Source organism: Phalaenopsis equestris, unplaced genomic scaffold (genome assembly GCF_001263595.1).
Source record: "Phalaenopsis equestris unplaced genomic scaffold, ASM126359v1 Scaffold000552, whole genome shotgun sequence".
NCBI lineage: Eukaryota > Viridiplantae > Streptophyta > Magnoliopsida > Asparagales > Orchidaceae > Phalaenopsis > Phalaenopsis equestris.
The window spans coordinates 3775975-3799356 of NW_018164992.1; the positions used below are offsets into that span (position 1 = coordinate 3775975).

Here is a 23382-nt window from a genome sequence, read left to right on the forward strand (position 1 = left end):
GGGGGAATGCGGCGGGATTTTTTTAGGGTTGGAAGTATATAAATTTAGTTTTTCCCTTTGGTTCGATTTACGAGGTGTTTGGTTATTCCTCGGGCCAAATCCATAGACATGGTATTTTAATTAATATACTTGTTCACTTTAAAAAAAATTAAAACGACAAAGTTGCGCCGCTTGAGCAACATTTTATCGATCTATCCTTTATTCCAATCGCTTGCCATATATATTTTTTTAAATTTTGGAAACTTTACGTACATACCCCACAATATTTATTTATTTACATATACCAAGATTGATCTCATAATATTTGGAGTAGGGGTGCAAACGAACTGAACACGAACGAACAGAGCTTGTGTTCGTGTGCGGTTCGTTTGAAATTTAGTTTGATTTAGTTTGTTTGAAATAATGAAATAAGCTCGTGTTTGAAATTATTCATGAAGTCACTGTTGGTGTTCGTTTCTTAACGAACGAGCGGAACACGAGTTGTTCGCGAACGACGAGCATGTTTGACATCCTTAATATTAATATATATAAATAATATATTATATTAATTATTAAACTTATATTATATAAACATATAATATATATATTTGTATATTACTAATATAGTATATTAATATATTATTATTAATTTATTATAAATTATAATTTATAAAATTTAATTTTTAAAATATCATAAATTTTTATATATAATTATTTTAAATTATTTTATATTTCGAACAATAACGATTCGAACACGAACGAACACATTACTGTTCATGTTTGGTTCGTTTAACTAACCGAACGAAAAAAATTGTTTATGTTCGTCTCATTTACTAATTGAACGAATCGAACACGAACTCATTGACGAACCGAAAACGAACTGTTCGCGAACAATGAGTTTTTTTGACAGCCCTAATTTGGAGTATTTTATTTATACTGAAGTTTGGAAATTTGCTAAGTCGATTGAATGATAGAATTTACTATTCTTATCATAAATTTTTCTGTAAATTATTACCAAAATTTTGGAAATTATTAGAAGCAAAATTTATTTAATCATTTTGGTTATATATGTAAAGTATTGTTTATAAATTATAATAGATTTTATATTTTTTTGGAAAATAATACAAAGAGGAAATGAATGTTAAGGGGCTATTTTTTTGTTGTCTATAAGAAAATTGTAGATGAAAATATAATACAATGTATTATATTTCTAAAAGTTTTTTTTGTTGTATAAAAAGAAAATTAAGGGAAACTATTTTATTTTATTCTGTAAAGTAAATTCATAATACTTGAATTTATTTGATTGTCTGTAAATTAAATACGAATAAGTTGTTTTAATATTTATTTAAGAAACATATAATAAAATAAATGTGACTTAATATATCATATATTCATATAGATGTGTGATCAATAATTTTATCATCAAGCATGAATCTCAATGCAGTTTTAATTAAGGATATTTCAAATTCAAATTTAGGATCATTCGGTCCCCAATTTCAATAAGTTTATAATCATGTTGGTCATCTTGACTAGATAATATCAAAGTTGGTCAAATCGGGCTCCAGTCAAGCTAAGATTAAGCTATACTTTATTTCCAATTGGTTCATACAATATCTTATAACAATCAATTATCTGACATGATTAAATGTTGTTACATGTAATATATGTTTTGAAAAATAGTTAAAATCAAATTAATTCCTTGCCTAAAGTAGAATCTGTGTCAAAGTTGACTGACCATTTTCAACTTAAAACAATATTGGATTAAGCCACCACCATATTATTAAATTTAGCTCAATTACTAGCTATTTGTTAAAAGCCCTAATCTCTATTGTGAAGTAGCAATGAATGTAAGAATTTTTAAGACACTTGATGAGTGAAACATTTTTTTATAAAATAATTGCAAATAAATCATGGAGAATGAAACCTTCACATGATGATTTGATGACAGAACAAATTTGTGTATACTTGGTTTATATTTCTTTCATGAGAATCTTTTGTCATGTTCACAAGTTAATTTGCTATGTTTATTGCATGATTATTTGGTTTGCTAAGATTTAATTGAAGTTGTGTGATTGTCATGTACAAAATTCAAACGTAGTGAGATCTAAAAATACCAAAGAAATTTTCACATGAACAAATAAAATAAACCAATTAGTTATTGACCAGGAATGAATTATAGTTATTTAAGAATTTAAAATCTAAGAGAAAAATACTTATTGCAATCATCTACGTAGCTTATATATGGAATAAAATAAATGAAATAGATTTAGCGAAGTTTTCTAATTATCAAAATATACTATACAAAATTAAATTTTTGGTTGATAATCAAAATAAGCTCAGAAAATTCAGCTTAAATAACATAACAAAATTAATTGAGATAAAATCATTAGAACTAAAATATGTTGGGACAAGATTGTCATTTTGAAGTTATGAGCACATATGCGGCCTATGTTTCATATGATGCCTTTATTATGACAACTGTTTACATTGATTATTCCATAAAAATGTTGATGCATATGCACATTCTTCTTTTTGCTAGGAACACTCAAACATATTCCAAATACAATGAAGTCTTTCCCACCATCTGGATGAGTCAGAGACCTACCTCAACTCTGCATATGTGAGTATTTCACCTCCCACCACCTATTTGTATCGAGTAGGGCCTCTAGGCTATTGTAGGGAATTGAGTTAGGTTTTGTGCTTGTTTGTGGAGATTTAGGACATGAGATATCAAAACTCATTGACTCAAACTTTCATTTGCTATAGACGCTCTTAATAAAATTTATAAAATAAAGCTTAGAAAATTTATATAAATAAGAAAAACATTGTTAAACAAATATTAAAAAAAAACTTTATATATTGCAAAGTTTTGATAGGTAAGGAAGCATAATTAATAATATGTTTTATAAAATTATAAAATGGACACATTTAAATAATTTTATAATAGGAAATGCCCATTTTCAAATAGCAAGATACTCCTTAGCTTTCTAATGTTAAATTCAATGCTTAGAAGTTAAGAAAAAAAGTATAAATTGATTTCATGATCATGTTGAGTTATTTTTTTATCAAAATGATTTTCATAAGCGTTCAAATATAATCTTAATATTAAATTAAATATGAAAATAATTTAATTTGACTATATATAAGCTATGTTTATTGAATTTAATAAATATAATAAATATTTGATATGGTAAATAATTTATGTCATAGTTTGAGAGCTAATATTCTTGATTTAAATATTGATTGGAGTATTTAAATGGGCTTTCAATATTAAAAAAATTCTAAAAATAAGATAATTTAAATGTAATAAACATCTTTCATACAAACATTTTAAAATATATATAGGCTTTAATATATTAATAGTAAATTTATAAATTTTATTGACTTAGGGTGCATTTTGGCAAATGAGGGTTGTGGAGACTTATGTTTTGCCCTAGTAAATCTACTCATTAGCCAATTTATTTAGAGTCTAGTTGAGTTTTTAGGAAACCTGACGCTCACGTGATTTGATTTTGTTATTTCAACACAGATTTACATTTGAATTGACTATTAGAGATTCAAATATTAGTTAGGCTAGATATCATTTTATCTTGGTTATAACTTTCATATATGCTTGCATAGCATCATAATTCATTGTTAGGGACATATTGTGCATGCACTACTTTTTTATTTTTCAATTTATTTAATCTATTAAGTCATAGTTAAATTCTCATGTATTGAGTCATACACTGAGTTATTTATACTCTTTCATCTTAGTTCATCATTTTATACATCTCCACATCATGTATGATATATTTGTATGTAGAGATTAAGCTCTTATTAGCATTAGAGTAGTCGAGAATCTTTTATTATGATACATATTAATCATATATCTTTCATATATTTATTTGATCTTTATCAACCATCTCATGCCATTATATAGCTAAGCCGACAATCTCATTTGGCTTGTTGTATACATGGATTCCCCATCGAGGGCTTGATCATGTCCCAACCCTTTGATTTTTTTATGTTTAGGCAAATCACTTTTTTTCTAGCCGATCTATGATTTGGAAAGACCATTTAAGCTAAATCATATTTATTTTTCTTAGGTAGATGCGTCTGCCTATGATATATCTCTACTTCTAGTCAGCCATTTATCTCTAGCTTGATCTTGAGTTTGATTAATTAATCAATTTTAAGTTCAAGATTGAGCTTAATTCTATGAGTTTGACTCAACACATAATAAAAATTTTATATTATGCTGAATGGTCAACTTTAATAATTTTATTTTAATAATTTTTTGAATGATACTTGATCAATAAATGAATTATAATTTTGAAATTGTTGAACTTGATTCAACCCAAAAAAAAAAAAAAAAAGTTATTTTCACAGTTATTTTCACAATATGAATTTAATGTTATACTTGTTATGGATGCTAAATGGGTTCGGCCGACGGGGCTGTCATGTTTGCCAATTTAAAATGGCCCATGGGCTAAGTTTTACTAAAGGGCCCTTACCTGTTAGACCAGCTAAAATGCGCTTAAAAGTAGTGAAAAAGGCTCCATTCCGTGCTTGTTTGAGAAACATACTTTTATAAACATCAGTTTGACCAGGAATGTCATCATTTGGTTGCAAAACAAGATTGTTGTTTGTCTCGATTGAAAATTCAGTACTTTGGGAGGAGGCATGGTGTGAACATTGAGGTCTGGAGAAGCACATAACAAGAAGAAGAGTGGTAGGGGCAGGAAGAGAATTAGATGTGCGAGCAAAAGCCTTTAGGACCCTTGTGATGCATATATCTTATTAAGAGAATGTTTGGTTGGGCGCTGCCATTTGACTGCCAGCCAACGTCTACAACCCCCATCATCCGTCGTCCCCCCATCTGATGAGAAATTATTGCATCAGGATCCTGATGCAGCAGCATCAAGACTCCAATTAGAGCATGTCACGTGTACATGCAGGCTCCTAACTGATCCCCAACTAATCGTCAATCGCCACTCCTATCACTCATCACGGTCAATCATTGTTGCTGGCACAACGTATATTACATTGATATCATTTTTCTTCAATCTAAGTAAAAAATATATAATTCTATATTTATTTTGCATTGAATCAAAAAATCTTCAAAAACTTTTAAATGCAATACATTAGTTAACTATTTACAACATATTTATAAAAATATTTAATATATATACAAAAGTTTTTTGTTAAGTTGAAATATTTTTTTTTAGGGAATTTCATTTTACATTCAAGCTGAATTTTTTTTTAAGAAAATATCATTTAGTTGCTTAATTCATTAAATCGGCTTGTCACAAAATTAAAATAATTCCTTAAATGTTTTTGATTTAATGTATATATTCTTAAATTATTTTATTAAAGTGATTATTAATGAACAATTTAAATTATTGTTACCAAAAGCCTATTGTTTCTACTCAACTTATATTAAAATCTTCGATTATTTAATAACCTCTTAAAACATTTAAAATTTTCTAAATATTATTAAATTTGTATTGCTTTTATTTGCAATATTATTTACTCATTAATTCATTACAATTATATAATCAATAATGAGAATATTCATTTAATATGTTCTTCATAATTAATTAAAAAATATTTACAGATAGTTCTAAATTTAATTCAATAAGTTATTATAAAATTTATTTTATTATTTCATTAATTAAAATAAAAAAAATATGAAGCATGTATCATAAAAGACAAACATTTAATTATTTTTAAAACATTTTATAATATTTAAATTTTTATAAAATAAATAAATCATTAAAAATTGAAGTTCAAATTGCATTTTCATTAAAAAAAAACTGTTAAAATGATTTAAAAAGTAATAATTTCCCCTTTTTAACTTTTCTAAAATTATAATTAGTTTACTCTTAATTTTTTTGCTTGATATGTGCTCCTCATTAAAGTTCTGATAGCCACCACTCTCTCGATCATTTTCTCTTTATTTAATTATTTTTAATATTTATTAAATATTATCTACCTAATTTTTATTGCTGGAAATTAAATAGATAATTAAATTGTGGATTGTGTGCACTACTTGGCAAGTTATCATTAAAAGCAAATTTTATACTCGTATTAATCCAAGCCTTTATTAGTAGTTAGATCCAGAAGACATGACAGCATGCGATGGGTTTTTAATTTTTCATGACTTTCCAATTATTATTATTATTATTATTATTTTGGCATAATAATCACTCAAATTTGGTATTTTAAAAGTTTTCAATTTTAATTCTGATACTATTTAATATAGTGATGAATATATTTCTGCCCCTATTTTAATGGAGGTTGTACATGTACGTATTATATGTATTTTACATATATGAGTGTCGCTCGGCTGCTCTCTTGCTCGTTCGGTTGAGTTTATCTGTCTTCGGCTCTACAAGACCGGGTCGATCAACCGGGCTTAGTCGGTGTTGCCAGTCGACTAGGATTGTTTGACTTTGAAATGGCAGGACCGATTCTGTTCGTTGAGAGTCTGAATATCGACTCTTGATAATATACGAGAGAGCTTCTGAACACCGCACATATGATTGGAGACGTCGAGGGGCAAAGTTTTTCTTTCGAGTGGGCTTCTTCATGTTGGTTGTCATGGATGTCTTTTTGTCTCTTTTATGATGGAATGGCTTGAATTTGGTTTGATATTCACTCATTTTTCGTAACTCGGTTAATTTTGGTCTTGCTTGCATTGGCTCATATAGTTGCATCCGATCAGATAAGTGGGCCTCCAAGTCTTGTATTGAACATAATAGAGTTAGATCTCCTCAGGAACAACTCCGACACATTTTCAATATACATAACCAAAAATGACTTTAAAGTTTATTTTTCTAAAGGGTCAAACTTTAATCATTAAGTTTTAGTCGGATGACAACTAATTAACTAAGTTCATCCAAACTTTTCTAAATTATTGTTAAGGGCCTTCAAACTAAGATATGTGATTGTAATTAAATAAATCAAGTTTATAGAGCACTGCATTAATTCTTAACTCATTTATTCATTATTTTATTATGTCATGTTTAAGCATGATTCTGATTTTAAATTCTTATTCAAATTTAATTACTATGCTTGTAATTTTTTGAGTTCTAATCTATACCTTAACTAAATATCTGTTCAAAAGTGGTGATTTAAACCTATAACTTATTGCTGGACTTCAACTTATGAATTTAAATAAACTTGATGTGATTCATTAAATAATGTTTATGTTATCTGATGAAATTCAAATAATTATAAAAATAACCTTAATCCACATATTTAATAATTAAAATAGCATGTAAACCCCTCATCTCACAACACTAAATGAAAAAAAAAATGATTAAATGATTACTTTTTGAAAATTAATGCCACTAAGATTAATTTTTAGCTTTGTTTAAAATCACAACTATAAGTGTTTTGTTTTTTTGAGATATTTGAAATGAAGTGAAATAATTGCAAAATAATTTTGTGAATATTTCAAATAACTTATTTTTTTATTAATTACAAACCCTTAATGCAATCCTTTTCAATGTACCATACCCTTATCTTTTAATTTGTTTTAAAATGTAAATTTATATTAAAATTCCAAAAAATAAAAGGATGTTGCATTTTCATATGTTGAATTGATTAAATAGAGAATTTGGATTCATTTAAGTCATAGTCAAGAAAAAAAATAATTTAGTGAATTTACTTAATGTTGTGAATATGGAAACTGCTCCACTGCTCAAATTGATATTTTCTGCAAATTAGATTTGATGCTCGAAATTAATTGTTAAATTAATTATTCTTAATTTCTTCTATGATTTGCTGCAGAAGAAAAAAAAAGAAATAATTAATGGACTTCATTAATTATTTGATTAATTCCTTAATGGGTCTAATAACATGATGTAATTAATAATTAGGCATGCTAGCTCACATTGTTATTTCTCTTTGGCATTGATAGTTTTTTAGGTTCTTGTTCTGGCGTACTTCGGTTTGAAACTCTCGGGTAGAGCGAAAGAGAGAGAAGATAAGAGAGGAATAATGTTTTCTTGTAATCGTCGAGGTGATTGACGAGTCTAATTCCTCAAAGTAATAAAATTCTTTGCAACTCCGTGGACGTAGGCAATTTGGCGAACCACGTAAATCTGTGTGTTTCTGTTGTTGTTTTCTGTTCTGTGATTTTTCTCGATCCGATTTTTTATTTTATTGTCATCATTTTTCACAACACTTAACAACTAAAAAAACCAGACAAATCAAAATATACTATAGTGAAGTTACAGTTATAAATGAAAGTTTGGCGGTTAGATACCTAAATACATAAGAATTGTGTGATATGTAAAATTCTTTCGAGATATTTACAAGGTTTTTTCTAAAATGTTTGTATCAAAAACAAAATTTTGAGTTTAGAATACCTACAAAAAAAAGTTGAACAGTTCACACAATGTCAGATAATAATATTTTTTTTTTCCTTACATTTTACATCATATTAATGTAAAATAGAAAATATTTACATGCAAAATATTCATGCTTTAATTGAACAAAATTCAACCTTGCCGTCTTTCACTTAAAATAGCTCCCATGAGATAAACGATATTAGATAAATTAAATAAGAAAATTTACATCCATTTATACCACCCAATTTTCATATATTTACATATGTTCATTTATTACATAACAATTGGGTTCTGTGCATGCAATTATAGAAGTTTAGTGGTTAGATATGTAAATACATAAGAGTTATGTGTTATGTATGTGAATGCTAAGATGGATGAGATGAATTTACATTTGGAAGTTGGGGCACAAGGAACTTAAATGTTTGTGCAGCTGGGAATCTTTGACTGTAATAAGTTAGTTCAAGGAGGGAGAAGGGCGATTCACACCTATTTGTAAAATAGATTGGTTCACTTTGCAAGCATTTTTCTTTTTCTTATTATAAATGTGAAATTTGCAGCTCATATAAAATTGTTTTATCTCCTCTTCCTTCCTTCATCTTCACCATAAATATGCTCTGAAGTTTGCTAATGATGACTCCAAACTCATCAATGGAGATAACTAATTTCTAAGCCATTTAATGTTTGTTGATGACTTTTAAGCCCTTGATAATGCTAATTACAACACCATTAATGCTCCTGAGGAGAGTCTTTTTTTATCTTGAGCCTTGGTCACCATTTGTTTGTTAATTGCAATGAACCCTATGCTACTTTGGCATATTCTAGATTTCAAGTATCATTTTGGAAAAATTTATGCACATGCTACACAATTTTCTTGTATTTACATATTTAACATCTAAAATTTGAAAATTGTTTTTATAACACGATGGTGTCATAAATTAATGTATGAAAATTTGTTTGGGTTCCCGTCTTAATGTTCTTAATGCCATTTGCATAAATAAAAATTACATTAATTTGTCGCAAGGTAGAAAGAGCTTGAAACTTTTTACCTTTAAGTTGTTTTGGACTATGCATATTCCTTTTAAATAGTTCGACTCTTAACTAAATAGATCAACCTTTAAATAAATATAAAGAGTCTCGAGCTTATGAAATATTTAATCTTTATAATAATGTTATAATTGGGGACATTATTGTTAATGGTACTTCAAAGCTCCCAAACCCTATTTAAAATGAACCATTTTTTGTTCAATTTTATTATGATTATTCCTAGTTCATGTACAACAAATAAGTAGCCACACAAATTAGTCGATGTTGGAACTAACCTAAATGGGCCTTTTACCGGGTCTGGGGCTACCTAGGAGATCAGCCCAAACAAGAATGACGGAGTCACGGAGGTTATAAGCCAAGCTTCACGAAACTTAGATGACTGCTGGCTGAGTTTGAATGGGCTTAGTTTGAATGGACGAAAAGGGATGAATGTTGTAACACTAACTACAGTCTTGGTGGCCAATTGATGTTATTGCAATTTTTCATTATGACTTATGTGAATCACTATTATTGTAGGTTTTCAGCTAAGACCGTTGTGGCCAACTAATGCTACCGTGGCTCTCCACTTCAGCTTATATGACTAACTATAACCAATATGACTAATTGTTATTGCAATTTCCAACTATGGTCTTTATGGCCAATAGACGTTATCGTAATTTCCCACTACAACCTTCGTGACCAACTATGACCTTTGTGGTTAATTGCTGCTGCAACTTCCAACTACAACTTCTGTGGTCAACTGATGCTCTTGTAGTGACCCACTATGACCTATGTAGCCAGTTACTAGTAAAGATTTCATTACATCCTATGTTGCTGACTATTGTTATTGCAGACTCCCTCTATGGCCTCAGTAGCCAACTGGCATCGTTGTTACTTCCACTACAACCTATTTGATCAACTACTATCATTACACTATTTCATTACGAACTATGTGGTCAAATATTGTCATTGCACTTTTCCAACACTGTCTGAATGGTAAACTGACACTATTGCATTCATAAGCTACGACCATTGCGACAGACTAACACTATTATAACTTTCAACTATGAACTTTATGGCCAGTTGACGCTATCGCAGTCAACAATAATGGTCCCCATGGCCAACGAACACTACTACTACTTCCAACTATACCCACTATTGCCAACTGAAGCTATTGTAGTCATCAACTATGTCAGTCATTGAATATGCACTCTATTATCGACTGACACTACTACAACTTTCAACTACGACCTCTATGGCCAATTGGCACAATTACATCTTTCAGCTACAATCTCTTGGCCAACTGATGTTATTGCAATCATCGACTACTGTCCTTGTGGCTGATTGAAGCTATTATAACTTCCAATTGGCTTTTGTAACCAACTGATACTATTGTTTTCATCAACTAAAACCTCTCTGACAAACTAACACAACTACAACTTTCAACTATAGTCATTATGGCCAACTAAAGCAATTAAAAATTTCAACTACGGTCTATGTGGCCAATTGTTGCAACTATAGTCAGCAATTACAACCTTTGTTGCCAACAAACACTACTATAGCCTCCAACCATAACCACTGTGGCAAACTGAAGTTATTACAATTAACAATTACACACTTTGTGACCATTTGGCGCTATTACAATCATCGACAACAAGTTTTATGGCTGACTAACACTATTACAAATGACAACTACATGCTCTATAGTCAATTGACGTTATTGTAGTCATCGATTATGACTTGGGTGCTCGATTGACGCTATTTCAACTTCTAATTACGACCTCTACGATTAACTATCGCTATTGTAGTCACCAAATAAGGCCTCCATGGCGGACTAACACTACTGCAACTTCCAACTACGGTCGTTGTAGCCAACAAATGTTATTGTAGTCATCGACTATGGCCTCTTTGGCCTACTAACATGATTAAAATTTCAACTATGGCATTTGTGGACAATTGATGCGGACAATTGATGCTATTGCAGTCATCGACTACGACCTCCATGGACGACTGTCACTATTACAACTTCTGACAATGACCTTCGTGACCAACTAATATTATTGTAGTCACCAACTACAACCTTCATGACCACTTATACTTGTACAACTTTCAACTATGACCATTGTGGCCAAGCGACGCTACTACAATTTTCAATTGTAGCCTTTTTGGCCAACTATTATTTTTACATCAAAAAATTTATATATGTTGCAGCTTAATTATGACTATTATTTCTAATTATGACTAAATGCTCACATTCCTGCACCAATATTGGATCAATCCAGACGCAAAATTTGGAGATGATCCGAATTAGGTCAACCCACATTCACATTGATTCCAAAGTACTCACATTCGACGAAAAGTTTGGTTTTAATTTATAGAAGATGTATTTATTTAAATAATTGAATAGCTTTAAATAAAATATTAAAAATGATGTAAATTTAAATGATTAAATTCGAACATCAATCATTTTCTCAGTATATTTGTGAATATGTTGATTTATTGCTGGATAAAATACCCACTTGATGATCTTTCAATTACTTAAATAGCTTTTCCATGCAATTTAAGATTTATATATATAAATTTGGGTTAAAAAAAAAGACATTAAAAACAAATAAAATAACAATGTAAATGGCTAAATATATGATTAAATATATATTTTGCCAACAGTTGAATTTTATCAAATAATATAAATAATACTTAATAATTTATGTTAAGCTTAATTAAAGCTCAAACTCATTTGAAATTAATGATAAATGTTTATTCAAGTTTTATGATCAAACATGTATTTAGTGCAGCTTGAATTGGATAACAAGTATTAATAAATAAGCTTAGCAAAATTAAAATTCAGTTCACAATGTAATTAAAAACATAAAAATAAATAATTAAATTACTACTCGGCTCAATTTAACCTAGTGAAATGTCACTAATCTCACCCAAAATTTAATTCAACACCGCACGTCCAGATGGTCAACCAACATACACCACATCACCATACACTTCATTGGCAGGTGATGTGACGCTCGATGGCCGGCTTCAATGTCATTTCAAAAGAAGATTCTAATAAATAATAACGGTAGCATGGTCGCTCTTCGAGACTATCTTCAAAGGTTTTCTTCATGACATTATAGAAATTACCTACACATTATAGCTAAATAAAAGTTATTTTAATATCAAAAAAACATGCTAGGTTTTGCAAATGGGAACATTTTAGTGCATCTACCACAAATTTATTCTCCAATAATAAAAAATAATAATAATTGCACCAATATTTATATTTTATATATTTTTCAGCTCAATTATAGAGTTTAAGGTAATTCTTTCAATAACATCTTTAAATCCACGTCAGTATGCCTCATCAACTTGAATAAGAAAGAATAAAATATGGGTAGTTGGTAAGAAAATGATTGACCAAGGCACTCAAGTAGTTACTTGCCAATAATAAATATGTTATTTTATGTTTAATTTTTTGTGGATAAATTTCTATTATTTGAAATCTCTAATATGTGTTTTATCAGAGAATATTAGGTGCAGCGTCCGCACGTCTGTATATCGCCTCACAGGGGATCATGTCACCCCAAGTTCACATTCGAGGTGATATGGTCTTTCCATGAATGGTTGTCCGAACATACGAGTCCGCATGTAATATTTTCTTGTCTTTCACACCCAATACATATATTTTGTCCCTCCATCAAAGTGAAGTTAGATTAACCAAAACAGGAAAACAAAATTATCAGATAATATTTTTTTTTCTCCTAAATCTAATTATTCATGAACGCAAGAAATACCATGTATTAACTTTTACCCCAAATAGTAGACAAATGAAACCTAACAGCCATATCTTTTGTACAGATGTCGGAAGCATAGGCAAATAAGGCACCTGGCAAGGGGTCTTTAAGCTTTGTTTTTGGCAGAAAGTGCCCTAACAACCTAAATTTTCCAAGTTGTAAAACCTTTTAATTTTAAGTTCTGCCATGTCCAAGTCAAAGGTCAAAGAAAGTATTTCCCACCTTCCCTTTATATTTGGCCATTTAGTTAGTACTCAATGAATACTTTACAAGTTTACTTCCCCCTTCTTCTTCTCTTCTTCTTCTTCTTCTTCTTCTTCTGACATAGAGCACGGCCTTCACAGCAAAATTTCATCTTCTTCTTATGATCAGCAGCCAGTAGCTCCTCAAAACCAGCAGAAAGCCAGTTTCTGTACCAGACTCTCTCCTTCATGGGCTCCTGCATGAGCACAGGCAACAGCCATGAAGTTTCAAAGAAGCTCGCCTCAAAGCAGAACTCTCTCAGAAAGGTATCTTCTACAAGGATGAACGGATCAGAAGTCTCACTCTCTCCAGAAGACCTCTCCATCTCTCTTGCAGGCTCCAACCTCTACATCTTCACCTTCGCAGAGCTTCAAATGGTGACGGGGGGATTCTCCACCTGCAACTTTCTTGGAGAAGGAGGCTTCGGGCCTGTATACAAGGGGGTCATTGATGAGAGAGTGAGGCCAGGCATGGAGTCCCAGTCCGTTGCAGTTAAGCTCCTGGATCTCGAAGGTCTGCAGGGACACAAGGAATGGCTGGTGAACCTCCTTGACCTTTGAAGATCATTTAGAAGTTCCATGAATTAATCATGGTGGTTAAAATTTTATATTTTGTGGCAGGCTGAAGTGATATTTTTAGGAAAACTGAGGCATCCCCATCTTGTGAGATTGATAGGTTATTGCTATGAGGATCAGCATAGGCTGCTTGTCTATGAATATATGATAAAAGGAAGCTTGGAGAATCACCTGTTCAAAAGTAAGTCAATGTTCTTCTCAAATCTTAAGTTTCAGTTAATCATGTATGATTCTTCTGTGCTCACAATGATCTATTGGTTTGATGAAGAAATGAGGAAATGAAGAAAAAATTACAGATCTGATTTTATAAGAAAATGTCCAAGGAATTTACCCTCAAATGATGTAGATATATATGTGGAGGATAGAAAACCAACTCTAAAGTAGTAAAATACTCTTAGTTTATTCCTTAATCCAATTCATGATTGCCTGGCTAACTACCAAAACCATTATTATATATATATATAAAGTGGGAGCTTATGCTTGGCCTTAATTGTTTTCCAACCAAACCTTACGAGGCAAGCTACCAAAAAGTAACCATAGTTTAGAATGCTCGGCAGCCGAAGGCTTAGTTTAATCAATTCTGAAGACTTGTGATGTTATGTTAATCTAGTTTTGTAAGCAGGATTCTTCATATCCTTAGCATGGTCAACAAGGCTGAAGATTGCAGTGGGAGCAGCGAAGGGACTGGCCTTCCTCCATGAGGCAGAGAAGCCAGTGATATACAGAGATTTTAAGGCTTCTAACATCTTGTTAGATTCGGTAATGCTCCATTTATTTGCTAGTTTATTTGGTTTATTGCCTGCTCAAGGGCAATTACTCTGTTTAATTGCCTTATAATGATGGAATAAGATAACTTTAATGATTAGAATGTCTAATTAGAGAAAATAATTAACATGTCTCCCGGTTATTTGTAGGAGAAGAAAAATATCCAAGCTATATAAAAGATAATTTTAGTCCCTGAACTGTTCAAATGAGAACCAAAATGGTCACCTGGCAGGACCGTTTTAGTACCAATTTTAGTCCAACTTTGAATAGTGTAGGGACTAAGTTGATCTTTTACCTAGTCTAAGATCATTTTGGCCTTTGTAAATAGTCAGGAGACTATTTTAGTTCTTTCCTCATCTAAATTAAGGCTAACACAAATGTTCAAGGAAATCAACCAACAAGCATATTACGGCTGGGTTTCGAACCAATCTCTTGGACTCAGCCTACTTACATAACTAAAACTTAAAACTTTTGTATTAATTTATACCACCCAAATCTTTCATATCACAAAAAAAATATCACTAGTTTAGCTTTTAATAAGTGAAATACACCTTTTCACACATACGTACAAGTACATATATATGTAAAATTTGATGTTTAGATGTTAGATATGTAAATACATACGAATCAAGTTTTATGTACCCAAATCTTCCTTACCAAAAATCATTCATATAGGCAAACTCATCTGTTTAAGTATATCTTTCCTCATTATTCTAATGAGAAAAGATTTAATGATGAGAAAAGATTCCAATCATCACCAGAGTCTTTTAACCAAGCTTACCACATTTACAATGATCCTCTCAACTTACTACATTATTTAATTCGCTGCCACTCAGCTTACAGATAATTGCAGAACTTTACATTGGAGTATTGAACAAATTAAAAACAACTGCTATGACATGGTGTTGTGAATCAATTCAATTTAATGGAGAAGTTTTTTTTTCAATTGAAAATCTAAGCTCTCATATTCATGGCTGCAAATTGTTATCACAGTTTGTCTAAATGGTAAAATATTATCTATTTCTCAGGACTACACTGCAAAGCTTTCAGATTTCGGACTCGCGAAGGACGGCCCTGAAGGAGACAACAGCCATGTCACAACAAGAGTCATGGGAACACAGGGATACACTGCACCAGAATACATAATGACAGGTAGAAAACCAATAAACCACCACAATCTGCACTTAATCTAATCTTCTAGTCTCTAACCCCTATTGTTCAGGCCATCTCACAGCGAAAAGTGATGTGTACAGCTTCGGTGTTGTATTGCTAGAGCTACTTACAGGGAGAAGATCAGTAGATAAAACGAGGCCAAGCAGAGAGCAAAACCTTGTAGAATGGGCGCGGCCTTACCTGAACGATGCCAGGAAACTATCGAGGATAATGGACAGCAGTCTGGATGGCATGTACTCCACCAAGGCTGCACAGAGAGCAGCAACAGTGGCGTACCAGTGCTTGAGTCAGAGATCCAAGTCCAGGCCTCCGATGTCCGCCGTTGTAGATGCACTGGAGCCTCTCTTGGACTTGAATGATGAAATGATAGGCTCCTTTGTGTTCACAGTGGTGCCTGATAATGGCGGAAATGAGGAAAAGAAGAAAGATTGCAATGAGGATGGAAACCACAGTGGGGGAGAAAGGCGGAAGATGTGGTCTGCGAAAGCGGCAATCCACTCCAATAATTTGATGTACAGAAACTCATCAAGACACCAGCATAGGAATGGGGGAAGAGGATTGGATCAGGACGTGCAGTGCAAATAGATCCTTCAAAACTGTCTTTTTTTTCTTTCTTTATTTTGGGAAAAAATGGAAAAAAAGTGTGAAAATGGGGAATACAAGTTTTCAAATAGATTAGACATGCAATAAGAGCAGTTTATTTCATTGAAATTGACTGGAAATGATTGGATTTCATTTCCAAAAATGAATTTTCAGAGTCTTTTTTTTTATGGTACATTATGAGCGACGCCCCACTTTCTAACTAAGGACACTGAACTAATTACATAAAAAATTATCAATCTAGCGGTGTAAACGAGCTCAAAAAGTGTATTCGTGTTCGGCTCATTTGTTTAGCGAGCTGAACATGAACTATTCATGAACAAAGAGTCGTTTTTATGACCCTAATCACGTAGCCATAAGTTGTTAAGGGTTGGAGCAAGATTTTAAAATTATTATATATATTAAAACATTATTTGAATCTAATTTAATAATTTTTATTATATTTTCTTAATTAATAATTATAATTGATTATAATTTTTTGTAGCCTTGCAGTCAATTAATTTTTTTAAAAACACTACTCATCAATATATATATATATATATAATATTGATTAGTATTTCAAGTCAAAACGAGCCCAACACGAACGAACAAATTTTTGTTCCTGATCGGCTCATTAACTTAGCGAACGAGCCAAACATGAGCTTCTTAACGAGCTAAACACGAGATGTTCGCGAACCCTGATCGGCTCATTAACTTAGCGAACGAGCCAAACATGAGCTTCTTAACGAGCTAAACACGAGTTGTTCGCGAACAACGAGCCGTTTTGACAGCCCTATATCAAACAGCTCAAAAAAAACAAAATTTGCACTAGAAAAATAGGTTGGATCAATTGAGAAAAATAGGGTAGGAAGAACTCGAGCTCAAAATAGTCCCCGGGACTCCTGAAGTTATACAACAAGCTGCTGCAACGATGCATATGATCCAGAAAGTGACCATTAATGCATGGATGAATTCAGTCGGAGCACATGCATAGTGAGAGTTAGCATATACTGAAGATTGATCCCGGCAACACCAGCAACAGAGGCTGAAAAAAATAAAAATAAAATAACAGCCAAACGGAGTCGGCAAAAACTTCTCAAAAGAACAATTGGGTACACGAAGCCTCAAAATAGTAATCTGTCCAAGGTCTAAATTGTATAATCATAGAACCCATGAGATGCAGTAAAATTTTAGATAACTGGTTGAGCTGGCTACTACTAGGTTTTTATTGTAGAGTTTACAGGCTGTAGATATATCTTCTTTGAAACAAAAATTAGACCACCAAAAAGTTTCTACACTTCAGTTCTCTTGTGGAAATTTAACAACCTTACAAAATTAAATCTATTTGAACCGATGGTGGTGGAGAATACATTAATCAAACCTTTTAATCCATAACCGGTCATTATGGCATACTGCACCACTACTCATGCCGCTACACACCCGAACAAAACGGTATTGCTAAACGTAAACATGGTCATCTAATAGCAATAGTTCGGGCGCTCATGCATTGCGCTCACTATTATCTCAATTCTAGGCTGACAGCCACATATTTGATTAACTGTCTACCATCCAAAACCACAACTCCAAATCTCACCACAAACTCCTATACAATCGTACACCTACATACAACCACTTCAAAGTATTTGACTGTCTTTGCTATCCTTGGCTAAAGCCCTACACTCTGCAAAAATTAGCCCCACTCTCCACCCCATGTGTCTTTTTAGGCAACGCATCTTCCCAAAGGGGATACCATTGTCTAGATATATCCTAAAATTTACACTTCTCACCACGTAACCTTCCACGGACATATATTCCCATTTCATCAAACCAAAGTCCTTTAACACCCTCCGGGCACTCCACCACCGGCACAATCGCCACTCATACTTACCCCCACTTCAATATTACCTAAACAAACACACCAAATGTCAATCACTTCTCCCACCAATTCACCACCCGAACCTTCACAGCATTTGAATTCCTCACCAACAAATTCACCAACACACCTTCCTACCCGAACTTCCTCCCAAGGAAATCCCAACTACTTCACTTCATCCAATGCAAACTAGCCTAAAAACTAAGCCAAGCCAAATTCTAAATCCCATCCATGAGGTAGCACCCGATCCCACATGCTACTCCTCCGCAGTTAAAGATCCTAAATGACAGGAAGCAATGTCCCAAGAATTTCAAGCTCTATACTCTCACGACAAATGAGTACTTGTTGAAGAAAACAAGACCACCTAACACCTGAAGAAAACCAAAAGCTGAACTGTCGAACACTTGAAAAAAACTAAGAACTAGACTGTTGAACACTAGAAGAAAACCGAGAAGTAGACTGTCGAATACCCTGCTGGTCGAATGACTGAATTGCAGAATAATACCTGCAGGCCGAAGGACTACCCTGCAGGTCGAATACCTAGGCTATCGAATGCTGAGTAACAGGAAAAAAAAAACGCAGAATAGTGAACAGAAGAACATGGAAAAGAAAATACAACACAAAAACACAAGAGAATTACGTGGTTCAGTTCATAGAACCTACATCAACGGGAGGAAAATCAACCATCAAATTTACTAAGGCAATACAAAAAATTTACATAGCTTTTACATTGAGAAATTAACTCTCTGCTTGACATGATCTCTCTCTCTCGAACCACTTTGATACAAGATCTCCAAGATTCTTTTCTCACTCTCTACAAGTTATCATCTTCGTTCTCTAACAAATTAATTTTCTTTTCTTCCACCTTTCTTACAAGTTTTCCTCATTATTTATAACTAATGAACCTTGCACAAGCAGACCCGATTCATCTATGGAAGCTTTTGTAACTCTTTAATAGCTTTCATAGAATTACAAGTATGCCCCTTGCCTTAGTCTAATAATTGTGAGTCAATGTAACAATTCTCCACCTTGACTCTCAATTATAAAATCTTGAACAGAGATTCCCTCCACCAAGTCCCGAGGGGCCCTTAGCCCTTGGTTGAGTTCACTAAGTCCGACAGTACCTGAACTTAGCTGTAGGTAGAACATTTTTTAGTGTTAGTTTCAGATTGAACAACATTAGAGAAGTTACCAATGATAGTTCTTCGGATTAGAGAATATAGGTCATTTTTTCTAACTCCTTTCATGACTATAAGAGAACCTTTAGTTACTCTAATACAATCATTTTCCACCTTGAAAAAATAGCCAGTTAATTCTAACGCACCTAAAGAAATCAGATTCCTTTTGAGTTCTGGCATATACCTGGCATTTTGAAGTATTCGTTCAGCTCCATCAAACATTCTTATCCTGATTGTCCCACTACCAACAACCCTACGAGCTTTGTTGTCTCCAAGCAGTACTGTTTCACTATTGACCAGTTTGAGTGTCTCAAACCAATCTTTATGAGGACACATATGGAAGGAGCAGCCTGAATAAAAAAATCTACTTCTTGCTTGATTCAGACTCGATAATTACTAAAGCATCAACTGAATCGTATTCAACAGAGGCTACACTTGCTTCTCATGATTCTTTTGACTTTTTCTTGATATTTTTTCTTCTCAGGACAATTTATCTTGAAGTGATATTTTTTGTGGAAATGATAGCATTTGAAATGTCATTTTGATAACTAATTTTTGCTCTTCTTTCCTTGTCTTGATCTTGATCTGTTTTGACCGTTTCTTGAATTTTTCTTATCAGATAATCCTTTCACGACAAGACCTTCTCCGTTGATTTCCTCGTTAATGTCATGTTTCTTTTGAAGTTATTTGGCTCTAATCAATGACTGAACCTCTTCAAGAGAATTTGTTTGCACCCTTCGATAAAGCATCACATCTTTGAAATGCTCGTAACTCTTGGGAATAGAGTTTAACAATACCAATGTCTTGTATTCGTCAACCATCTTGATATCGATGTTTTCAAGGTCATCAGTAATCTTGTTGAACTCATCAATTTGCTCTAAGACGAATTTATCTTTATGCATCCTGAAATAGTACAGGCGCTGCTTCAAGAAGAGAATTTTAGCAAAGATTTCGTCATATAGAGTAGTTCGAGTTTGGCCCAAAGCGTTTGAGCTATCGTCTCCCTTGACACTTCCCTCAAAACTTTATCACCCAAGCTTAAGATTATCAAGCTGTGAGCCCTATCCAGGATGTTGTTCTTCTCATTCTCGGACATTCAGCCAACAATGCTGCCGGCCCTTGCAAAGCTTCTGCGACACCTTGCTGCACCAATAGAGCTCTCATCTTGACTCGCCACAGGCAGAAATCATTCTTTCGGTGAATTTCTCGAAGCCGAATTTGGCGGTTAACATTGTCGTGGCTAGGATTCCCACATATGGCACCAATTGCTGGAGCACTCATTCCACCTTCACCTCACTACAATGTCCTTGGCTTGAAATTGACCTATTGCACCAAACTCAATGTCGATGGCTCCATCTCCTGCCACAAAGCCCGCTTAGTAGCCCAAGGCTACAAACAACAATATGAATGCGACTACACTGAAACCTTTAGTCTGATAGCTAAACTATCTACCATTCGAGTACTCATCAACATTGCCCTCACCAAGCAATGGCCAATTTTCCAAATGGATGTGTCAGATGCATTCCTCCATGGCCACCTCAATGACACCATCCACATGTCCCAACTACAATGCTTCATGGATTCCAACTATCCCCACAATGTTTGTCTCCTCAAAAAGGCCCTCTTTGGCCTTAAAAAAGCCCCACACCAATGGTTTGCCACCCTCTCAATCTTTCTCCAAACTATCAACTTTAAACCAACCAATGGTTTGCCACCCTCTTCTGCTACACACAAATAATCCCATCTTTACATTCTTATATATGCAGACAACATTCTACTCACCGGCATAGATCCTTACCTCACTCAATCCACTATCCAAAAACTTCAGTCTCACTTTAAAATGAAAACACTGGACACACTCTCATTTCCTTGGCATTCACATTACCACCTCCACCTATGGTCTTCACTTATCTCAATCTACATATGCCACCTAAATCCTCAAATCAATGGGCATGCAAAATATAAAACCAGTCTCCAATCTCTCTTCACCAAGAAACCTACCAGCCCACCCGATACCACCCCCCTCTCAAACCCAACATTATACCGCCAATTGATAGGCTCTCTCCAATATTCAACTCTCACTCGTCCAGATATGACCTTTGTTAAAAAACTTGCCTCTCAAAACATGCAACAACCTACAAACCATCACTTCAATCAACTAAAGTGAATTCTCTGCTATCTCAATGGCACCATCTCTTTTGCTCTTCCGTTTAATCTAACCCTCAAAGCCTACTTGGATGTTGACTGGGTCGATAACCCAAACAACAAGAAATTCACCTCTGGCAGCTATGCATTCATTGGTAACACACCTGTGTCATGGTCCTCCAAGAAACAAGTCACCGTAACTAACTCTTCTGCAGAAGCCGAATACAGGCCCTTGCATATGCTGCCGCAGATATCATATGGCTACGCCGCCTCCTGGCCGGCTTTAACCCGTCTCAGCCTCAACCAACCAAGCTATATTGTGCCAGCATCTCTGCCATCGTGCCAGCAAACAATCTCATATTCCATGCTCACAATAAGCACATCGAAATTGACTGTCGCTTCATCCGTTACTTTGTTCAACAACACCATCTTACTCTCTAACACATCTCTAAACATGATCAACTAGCGGACGTCTTCACCAAAGCGCTCTCCAACTCTAGATTTCAGCAACTGGCAAACAAACTGACACTTCCTGAAATCATCAGTTTGAGCGGGGGAATGTAAATCACCCTGCTCCATTACCCTACAGTAGCTCCACTACCCTGCAGTAGCACTACCAAAAACAACTCCAAAGGAAATCTGGACCGTCCACCTCTAACAGCTGAAATCACACCATCCATTCTATAACCAACTTTATCCTGAATTTTCTATATACGTGCCTACTTTACTAATGCTTAGCAATGAAATAGTTAATTCCTTCTGCTATCTTCTTCCTTCACCTCTGTATTCTCTTCTTCTACCTCGGTCTGCAACTCTAACAAAAAGAAAATCAATCAGTGAGTCAGTGACGTGGTCTAATTTAGTTAAGCTTCAATTTGAGGTTCGGTGATAAGCTCAAGCACAATTATTTAATGAGGCATTTCATCAAACACCTTGGTTTCCACGAAATAGGATCCAAGAAAAAAAAAAGGACACGTACCTAAGATTTGCCCTAGAAAACGAGGACAAGCTCAAGATGCAAGAAGATTGATTACCCATTTTTGTCCTGACCTTGCCTGATTGGAGCATGTAAGTGTTTTCTCTCAATTATGACTGACACTTTTCCTTTCTCTTCTCCGAAAGGAAAGAGCATTACTGTGTCCCCTTCTTTTTGCTTTAAAAAATAATAACTGTACGTAGGTCCTGTATGGACCCGTGAATACATATAATTTGACAAACGAGGACATAACCCTTTCTGGAAAGAGAGCATGAGAAGTTTAAAGACCATGCTCTTTCCTCTTATTGTCTAAGTAGGACATCAAAAACAGTCTTGTTAACTTCGTTCTGAAGTTTTGATATAGAGTCAATATTGTGAATATGAGGAACATATTGTTCGCTGATGTAAGATATCGTCAGTACGACAGTCGTCCCCGGTGCTCAGGCAATGGGGCTAAATCCCAGTGTAGAGTGCTGTCGCTAAATGAGATCGTGATGTTTTCTCGAACTGCTAACCTCATTGGAATGGGTTTAAGCCATCCTCTCGAGGAAGATGGTGATGGGCTGCACTAGCCACTTTGACAGGTGAATTTGTTTTAGCCACTTCGACCAGTGAGCTTGAATCAGCCACATTATCAAGTTGGCTTGATTCATTCACCTCGATAAGTGGGTTGATTCTGCGACATAAAAATCAATTAAAATGTTGGTGTACTTATATTTGTGCGTATGTATGCATATATATATATA

At 33.6% G+C, this 23382-nt stretch overlaps 1 protein-coding gene across 1 annotated transcript; it reads left to right on the plus strand.

The window, feature by feature from the left end:
- Positions 1-13209: 13209 nt before the first annotated feature.
- Positions 13210-16590, plus strand: LOC110029165 (serine/threonine-protein kinase RIPK-like). Its single transcript, XM_020731331.1, has 5 exons — positions 13210-13911; positions 13993-14128; positions 14570-14706; positions 15741-15864; positions 15935-16590. The coding sequence occupies exons 1-5, from the start codon at positions 13561-13563 to the stop codon at positions 16468-16470; spliced, it is 1284 nt and encodes a 427-aa protein (XP_020586990.1). The 5' UTR covers positions 13210-13560; the 3' UTR covers positions 16471-16590.
- Positions 16591-23382: the final 6792 nt, after the last annotated feature.

Coding starts and splice junctions, on each gene's coding strand:
- LOC110029165 (XM_020731331.1), top strand. CDS start 13,561: ATGGGCTCCTGCATGAGCACAGGCAACAGCCATGAAGTTTCAAAGAAG. Junction 13,912..13,992: donor AGGGACACAAGGAATGGCTG/GTGAACCTCCTT, acceptor ATTTTGTGGCAG/GCTGAAGTGATATTTTTAGG. Junction 14,707..15,740: donor CTAACATCTTGTTAGATTCG/GTAATGCTCCAT, acceptor TCTATTTCTCAG/GACTACACTGCAAAGCTTTC.